This window comes from Lolium perenne, chromosome 2 (genome assembly GCF_019359855.2).
Source record: "Lolium perenne isolate Kyuss_39 chromosome 2, Kyuss_2.0, whole genome shotgun sequence".
NCBI lineage: Eukaryota > Viridiplantae > Streptophyta > Magnoliopsida > Poales > Poaceae > Lolium > Lolium perenne.
The window spans coordinates 202,858,964-202,868,109 of record NC_067245.2 but is presented as its reverse complement, the minus strand read 5'-3'; the positions used below and the strand labels follow the sequence as shown (position 1 = coordinate 202,868,109).

The following is a 9,146-nucleotide window of genomic DNA, read 5'->3' as shown; positions in this document are numbered from 1 at the left end:
AGTACTAAAGTGGGTCAGTTTGCAATGGAATTTTCCTGTAACCCGGAAAAACTGCTAAGGGCATGAGCAGTGGAGGCAGCAGTCCAACTAAGTTTGGATAAAACTTTTGACAAATGCATGCCATGTTATAGTTTCATTAATATGTCTTTCTCTCAAAAGTTGAGTTGTTTTTTTTTTCTCACACATTTTCACTCAGTTTTCACTTTATGCCTGACTGAAGAAACTGCCTCCTGATGAAGAGACTGTCTCCTTATCCAAACCTAATTTGGACCACCCGAACCAAGATAAAACTACGAGGCAACACCCACGAGGCTATGCATTGGCCATGCCCTAATGGACACCTTGCCGCAGAATCTTTTAGAAAACTGAGTTACGTAGCTAAGTCTGTTGGGAAAAATCGTTTCCACAAAAGCATGCGACTAATAAACCGAATTTACAGATATCAAGTAGGAATAGTACTACTATAAAACTATAAAAGTGCTGTCAAAACAAGTAAAGTAACCAACAGCACCTGAAAGTTACGAACTGATAGATGCTCCAGCATCACTACTTCACTAGCAGATGTTCTCCCTCTCGTTGGCTATCGTCAAGTTCAATCTTTGTCAAGTTGAGCACTAGTGGGCTAGTACAATAATCGGCATGTGGGCTCATGTGTCGATAGCTCATCTAACCACCAACAATCGGTTAAACCAGTAAACTACCTGGTCAAAGCTGTTGAGCCATCCATCCAAAGGCGGCAGGAATCAGAACGAAAGCCCGCAGAATCTATATAATTTTCTAGACCCCACGCCGGAGTTTGACGAGCCAAAACAAGCACATATGTCTACCTGTAAACCGCCAAACCATCGAAGCCTCCTTCTGACCAAAGAAGATCAATCAACTGAAACAGCCAAAAACAAAACAATGTAAGAAAAAAAAAAGGGGGAACAAGGACAACAGACTGAGTCCAGATATGTCCTCCAACGTCGCAAAATTTTCCGAGAATTTACAGGTACGACCATATCCAGTACAAAGCCACCCAATTCCCCTCCCCCTCTTCTTTAGTTTTGTTTTGCCCCTAGAAATGTACATCTAACTCAACAGGAAAGCACCCAATTCTTCTGTCCCTGCCAACAGACAGCAAGCACGGTCGACATAGAGAAAATGCGAGGCTGGACCTTACAATTGCCGCTACCCAGTTCCGGTTGGAGAATCCTGGCTCCCCTGTGCATTGGCAGCAGCACGATTCTTCTCCCGCACGTTCGCGCCCCACATCTTCGCCTCAGCCACCATCCGCTCCCTGTCACTCAAGATCCCCGGAGGAGGCTGCTCCCTGGGGGAGTCATCCTTATCTGACTTGTGACCAGAGCTGCCTACCTCGTCATTCTTCAGTAGCGCCCGTCCGCTGTCGCCAACCCTATTTCGCTGATCGCCGCCTGCCTTTTTTGAGGCATGGGCCGCATTAGGATCATATGTTTGGGACGCCAGGTAGGAAAGAGCAGTCACAACATCAGCGATAACTGGACGCGAAGCAGCCTCTGACTGAATGCACATTGACGCCACCGCCAGGGCTTGGTAGAGCCCACGCGTGGGATATCGTCCCTGCAGCCCTGGATCAGCCATCTTTGGGAGCTTCCGCCTGTCACTGAAAAGAGGGCGTGCCTGGCAACGGATAAAGAAGAGCATTACTATATACACTTGATCTATTGCATGACAGATGGAAGATAAATAAGATTGTACATACTCATTGCTGATTTAGTTTCCGTGCCCTACTCCTAACATAAATTCTACTTGTATTGTATGCAATTTAGAATGGAGAAATATTGTATGTAAAATATGTTCAAGCAACAGAAATTCCTTTCAGGGCTTAATGGCAGTGGATAGCTTACCCATGACACGAGGTTTTGTTCTGCATGCGTTCTGGTGCCATCAATGGCCTTACGTCCAGTAATCAACTCAAGCAACACAACTCCGAAGCTGTAGACATCTGACTTGACTGTAAGTTGCCCTGTCATAGCATATTCTGGAGCACAATAGCCGTATGTTCCCATCACACGCGTAGAAACATGAGACTTGTCACCAACAGGGCCCAATTTAGCAAGACCAAAATCTGACAGCTTTGGATGGAAATCATCACAAAGTAGAATATTTGATGACTTGAAGTCTCTGTATATAACTGGTGGTTGTGCCTTGTCATGAAGGTATTCCAGCCCCTTAGCAGCACCTGCTGCGATTTTCATCCTAGTGTTCCAGTCCAAAGGTTCCTTCTCAGGAGGGAGATCTGCATAAGTGTCACACACAAGTTAATTTAGCCAAAAATATATTCCATCATTGATAGTACTGCAACATGTTCAGAGTTACTTGGAACAAGGTTAGAAGGTAAGAGTTGCACAAATTTGTTTTCCTGCATACACATTTTGCAATCACTGGTTTAAATTTACAAAACTTGCTTTATAAATGAATACAGATTCCTGTCCCTGACATTGACTCATTAAGGTATGAATGAATCAGTGGACCATCGGTCCAAATGAAAGTTTTCCCAGTGCACAGTTGCATAGATCTGAGCTCACATGATATAGTGCATGATTTGGTTTCTGGTGAAAACATTGGCCAGAGCACACCAGATCAAGTGAAGAGTATGGAACAGGGTTGAGCACTGTTTTGTCAGCAACATGTTTCTGTGCTAGGCTCCAATTATTGGCACGCCTGACTAGCTAGTAAATAGTCTTTGGTCACCAACTATATTCATCAGAACAAAAACTTACATGACCCATTTGCTCAAATAATCAAATTAATCAACGCATCTAGTGGCTCTAACATTGCAGTAATTGCTTCAGTTTCATTTCAGTGAGCTTGGTAGCGAAATGGATCTGAATGAAATTCAATTTTTAACATTAATTTCATTTGTGCCTTGTGAAAAGAAATGATCAAGAAAGTACACATGGGGTTTTGAGTGGATCACCGATACTAAATGACATACACATGGATGATAACGAAGATTCGACCACATATCATATCAGTACATAAAGTCAGGTTGCCTAATTTACACTTTTCAGATATTTCCCAGAATAGAACAGCATATGTATCAGACATGTCTCAAATGGTGGACATAACCAGATAAGTAGTACATGAAATTATACCATACTAAGAAACAACATACGAACACAGTAAGTTCCTCCTGCTAAATTAGGTAATGATGGTTGTTTTTTTTAGTAAAGTGGGGTCAGAGATGGACAAGACCGGAAAACCTACTGGATACTGTGCATGTCACGCAGCAAAAGGACTTGAAGAGCAAAATGTGTCACGGTCATGGAAAAGATGATGATTGGCGGACAGATGGGGGTGGAAAACAAACATAGCAGATTGACAGCATGTACTGAAGCAAACATGTGAAAAACAACCAGTAGCCCAAACGCGCACAGTAGCCAGACAGAAACATGGACATGTGCCTAACAGCTTAATCTGCACTGGACCAGCATAGAAAACAACAAACATTCTTACCATGCAAATGATCTTCCAATGATCCAAGGGGCATGTACTCATACACAAGAAGGCGCTGGTCTCCATCAGCACAATAGCCAACCAAATTGACAAGGTTTTGGTGGTGCAGTAAGCTGAGCATGAGGACCTCCACCAGAAACTCCTTGTTTCCCTGATTACCATCCCTGTTGAGCTGCTTTATAGCAACAACCTGCAACAGATGCTTCAAACATTTCAGCTCTGAAAGCGTCACACACCCCATGGCATGATCTAGGGTGTAAAGTAAGTTGATTAAGATGGAATGCATCATTCAAGTGTTTGATGTGATTTGTCTCGCCCAATTAACAAAACTAAAGTACCCATGAACAACTGGATCTGCTACGCCTATTATGCCTATAAGTGAACATGGGACTTTTTCGCCTGTGGGCATCCACAGGTCATGTGCAAACAATGCTTGTCCTGAACGTCCTAGAGAAATGAATGGCATCTTCGGTACAACCAAGTAACCTCGGCACTACTCTAGCAACATCAAGAATCAAGATACGAAGGGAAACAAAAGAAAATCACGCCAACAAATCGAGTTACCTGGCCTCCATCGAGACGGCCCTGGTAGACGCGTCCGAAACCTCCTTCCCCGATGAAGCAGTCGTCCCTGAAGTTCCTGGTGGCCGCCGTGAGCTGGCGGAAGGTGAAGGTCTGCGCGGCGAGCGCGTTGCCGTTGGCGTCCCTGAGAACCGAGAGCTCCTTCGTGCCGGCATTGCCCTTCGCCCGCCCCTTGTCGGCCCCTGCACGCGCATGTGTAAATAACCACGTCATCACGCGGATCGAGATGCAGCCGTGCGTGCCGCCGCGACAAAGCAAGGCCGCCATGAATAATTAAGGAGGAAGCATGATGAAACTGCAGGAATTCGGCGTAGTAGGTAGTTCATGTACTGGTGTGTCGCCTCCCTCTGCCTGGAAGATCTAAGGGAATCGCTAAGCGCCTAAGCGTAATTTTGGTCCTGTCGTTTTTCGTGAAACCGCGTTCACGAGGATCGCCTTGCCCGTCGTTGCCGACCAACCAGACGAGAAGAGAGTAATTAACGGCGGGGGAGAGCGTCGGGCGATTCGCGGATCGGATTCGGGTCCTAACCCGCACCAACCGACGGAGAAGGGCCCATCGGAGAGGAAGCGAACGCACCTGCGGGGACGCGCGGCGCCGCCATGGGCCTCTCGTCCCGGCCACGGGCGCCTGCGGAGGAGGAGGCCGCCGCGGCCCGTCCGCCGGCGCCAGCGTCATTTCCGCCTCCGCCTCCGCCGCCGTGCTTGGGGTAGCGGCGCTCGTCGTCGGACCTGGAATCGAAGCAGGAGAAGCAACCCATCGCGCGCGCGCGGCCCACCCAATCAACGCCTCGCCGCGCCGCCGAGAGGCAGCCGCATTCACGCAGCGAGCGCCGCCGGATTCGAGAGCTCCCGGAGCGAATCGGCGGGGGCGGGGGTAGGAGGAGGAAGAGAGTGGTGGTGGACTGGAGCTGGAGCTGGGCGTCGGCCTTGGCTTTGGGCGCTGCCGCGGCGTCTTAACGGGGACCGGGGTTGGTAAGAAACAGGTAAGGTAACCATGCTCTGGTCTATGGGAGGTTAGGACTTCCCTCTCATTTTCAGCTCTGTTTTTTTTTTTTTTTTTTTTTTTTTTTTTTTGCTCTTCTCTTCTTCCGTGTGATCTCGGTTGCCTTCTTTTCCGAGAAAAGATCTGACTTGGATAAATATCCTGCAGTCTTTATTTTTGTGGTCTACGAGTAGTGTTCATGCTATGGCTGCTTCTTTCCTTTTCCTTGCTGGTGAGGGTGAGAAACCCTAATTCCTGGTTAACTTTCAAGCCACAGCATATGTTACTTGTGGTATATGTTGTATGTCACATAGATAGATAGACCATGACGAAAATAAGAGCTAATGCGTGTGTGGATCCACCTCCATAATGTTTGCCATATCATTTTGGAGGATTGTTGTGTGATGATCTCGGTTTTTTTTTTCCTGGGAGACTGTGACTTGGGACTACTGAGAGTGCGAATTTGCGGGAATGTACAAATATTATATATATAGGATATATTCATACTACACCCGGGTGTAGTTACACCCACACGTATTTCTCATAATCTAGAGAGTATCTATCATACCGGAGAGTATGTACATGTAGTATGAAAGATATAAAAACTATTTAGGAAGTAAGAGCTAATGCGTGTGTGGATCCACCTCCATAATGTTTGTCATATCGTTTTCGAGGATTATCGTGTGATGATCTCGGTTGTTTTTTTTTTACCTAGGAGACTGTGGCTCGGGACTTGTGAGAACCAGAATTTACGCGGTTCTAAAATAAGGATATATACAAGAGAGGAAGGAGAAAGATGGCGCGAATATAACGGTGTGCTCTAGAATGGTGCGCACATCCACGGTGTTACCATATCATTTTAGTTTCCGGAGACTATCACGTGATCCCGATTGTTAGCATCGGGACAAGTGTCCTGCGGTATACATTGTCGTGATCCGATGGTGTTTCCGCGGCATGAAATGTCGTCTAGTCGCATCGCACGCAAGCTTTTTTACATGCTTTTGCATGTCGAATCCGAAGTTGTGACGTGGTGACAATGGTTGAAGCGCGAGGATGACATAGACGATAGTGTGCGACAATCTCGAAAGAAAAGTAGTATGTCGTATACATATATGAGCCATTTGTAGTCTTAGATGTTTGCAACTGCCTTGTTTACTTGTAAGTTATTAGCAAGAAACCTTCGAGTTAGGCAGTCGAAATGTTCTCTTCCATGCTTCACCTAATTAACCATTGTGGGTTAAGACTTATGAGGCCCAATTACATTAGTTTCACCTATGAAAAAGTTACAATAACAACAGGTAATTGCTCCCTCAAGGAGCTCTATTGTGTTGTGTGACTATAGCCCTTACTTCTTTTCTTAGCGATGGCTAAAATCTTTGTGCCTCAACCCTCTCCCATTCCCTTTCTCCAGATCTCATGGGTTGTTGTGTCTCTACTATCATTGCAACACGACTACCACATTGCGTTGTCCTTAACTTTGAGTCGTGTAGTGCCATGCTTGTTGTGTTCCACTAGATCCATCGGTTTACTTATCGACCACCAATAGATTGACTTCCGCCTCAACTACACTAGCAAGAAGGGGGTTTGACCCAAAAAGAAAATCAGAACCAATTTCAACTCAATTACTAACACACGACATGTAGGCCTTACAATGAATGCCACAATATATTAGCCTTAACATCGAACCATTGAGTGATATCTTACTAGTTTGACCACAACTATACTATTTACTTCCCTCAAATATGCTATAGATTGAATGGGTTGATCTTGTCTCTAGATCCAGTGAACCCTAACCCTAGCCTGATGGTGAGCTATTGTTCGGGGAAAAAAAGTAATGAAATTTTCTTTTAAAATGCAACTTTCATTTTCACTAGAGTGTTGATTTGATTCTAGTTTATTTTACGTATTTTGTCTCATAAATGTCATATCTTGCACTTAAATTTTATTCATATATAAGAGATAAAACATTAATACTCACTAGTATTGCATATTTCCATATTAAATGTGCTTGATGTCCTTTAAGAACCCATAGTAAAAACAAATTAATTTACATTAATGTGGACAATATTTGAGCATACTTATTTGACATAGGGATTCTTTTTTTCAAAAATGGAAAGAGCCATCTGCATAGGTTGATGGATGCAGTCGTGATAGAACAGTTAGGCTCTTGCAGAAACAAAATATGTGACTGAATTCCAACCGCTGCCATTACTTTTTCTGATTTTCAGCATGATTTACATGCAAGAGTTGAAAAATATATAGCTAGAGTGGCATTAGTCATTTAAGAAACAGGTAAGGTAACCATGGTCTGGTCTATGGGAGGTTAGGACTTCCCTCTCATTTTCAGCTCTGTTTTTTTTTTTCTCTTCTTCCGTGTGGTCTCGGTTGCCTTCTTTCCGATAAAAGATCTGACGTGGATATATTTCATGCGGTCTTTATTTTTGTGGTCTTGCTACGACTGCTTTTTCCTTGCTGGTGAGGGTGAGAAACCCTAATTCTTGGTTACTTTCAACCCACAACATATATTAGTTGTGGTATTGAAGGAGATATGCCCTAGAGGCAATAATAAAGTGGTTATTATTTATATCTTTATGTTTATGATAAATGTTTATATATCATGCTATAATTGTATTAACCGAAACATTAGTACATGTGTGATATGTAGACAAACAAAGAAGTCCCTAGTATGCCTCTTAACTAGCTTGTTGATTAATGGATGATTAGTTTCATAATCATGAACATTGGATGTTATTAATAACAAGGTTATATCATTGTATGAATGATGTAATGGACACACCCAATTAAGCGTAGCATAAGATCTCGTCATTAAGTTATTTGCCATAAGCTTTCGATACATAGTTACCTAGTCCTTATGACCATGAGATAATGTAAATCACTTATACCGGAAAGGTACTTTGATTACACCAAACGCCACTGCGTAAATGGGTGGTTATAAAGGTGGGATTAAGTATCCGGAAAGTATGAGTTGAGGCATATGGATCAACAGTGGGATTTGTCCATCCCGATGACGGATAGATATACTCTGGGCCCTCTCGGTGGAATGTCGTCTAATGTCTTGCAAGCATATGAATGAGTTCATAAGAGACCACATACCACGGTACGAGTAAAGAGTACTTGTCAGGAGACGAGGTTGAACAAGGTATAGAGTGATACCGAAGATCAAACCTCGGACAAGTAAAATATCGCGTGACAAAGGGAATTGGTATTGTATGTGAATGGTTCATTCGATCACTAAAGTCATCGTTGAATATGTGGGAGCCATTATGGATCTCCAGATCCCGCTATTGGTTATTGGTCGGAGTGAGTACTCAACCATGTCCGCATAGTTCACGAACCGTAGGGTGACACACTTAAAGTTGGATGTTGAAATGGTAGAACTTGAATATGGAATGGAGTTCGAATATTTGTTCGGAGTCCCGGATGAGATCCCGAACATCACGAGGAGTTCCGGAATGGTCCGGAGAATAAGATTCATATATAGGATGTCATTTTATGTGAATTAAAATGATGCGGAAGGTTCTATGGAAGGTTCTAGAAGGTTCTAGAAAAGTCCGGAAGAAACCACCAAGGAAGGTGGAGTCCCGGTGGGACTCCACCTCCATGGCCGGCCAACCCTAGTGGGGGAGGAGTCCCAAGTGGACTCCCCCTTAGGGGGCCGGCCACCCCCCCATATGGAAGGGGGGAATCCCACCCCAAGTGGGATTCCCACCCTAGGTAGGTTTCCTTTTCATATGGAAGGTTTTGGTTTCGGGTCTTATTCGAAGACTTGGAGTCCAACACTTGGGGTTCCACCTATATAATGAGGGGCCAAGGGAGGGGGCCGGCCACCCCAAGACTACAAGCTGGCCGCCCCATTGAAGTGGCCGGCCACCCCCTCCCAAACCCTAGCCGCCCCCCTCTCCTCCATATCTCCCGCGTAGCTTTAGCGAAGCTCCGCCGGGTTTCTCCACCGCCACCGACACCACGCCGTCATGCTGTCGGATTCAAGAGGAGCTACTACTTCCGCTGCCCACTGGAACGGGAGGTGGACGTCGTCTTCATCAACAACCGAACGTGTGACCGAGTACGGAGGTGCTGCCCG

The 9,146-nt window shown here is 44.9% G+C and overlaps 1 protein-coding gene across 1 annotated transcript; it reads right to left on the bottom strand.

Moving 5' to 3' along the window:
- Positions 1-953: 953 nt before the first annotated feature.
- Positions 954-5,015, bottom strand: LOC127321252 (probable serine/threonine-protein kinase PBL7). The gene is made up of 5 exons (XM_051350288.2): positions 4,640-5,015; positions 4,045-4,244; positions 3,481-3,670; positions 1,869-2,260; positions 954-1,641 (listed from the first exon to the last, which is right to left on the bottom strand). The coding sequence occupies exons 1-5, from the start codon at positions 4,818-4,820 to the stop codon at positions 1,171-1,173; spliced, it is 1,434 nt and encodes a 477-aa protein (XP_051206248.1). The 5' UTR covers positions 4,821-5,015; the 3' UTR covers positions 954-1,170.
- Between the last annotated feature and the right edge of the window lie 4,131 nt (positions 5,016-9,146).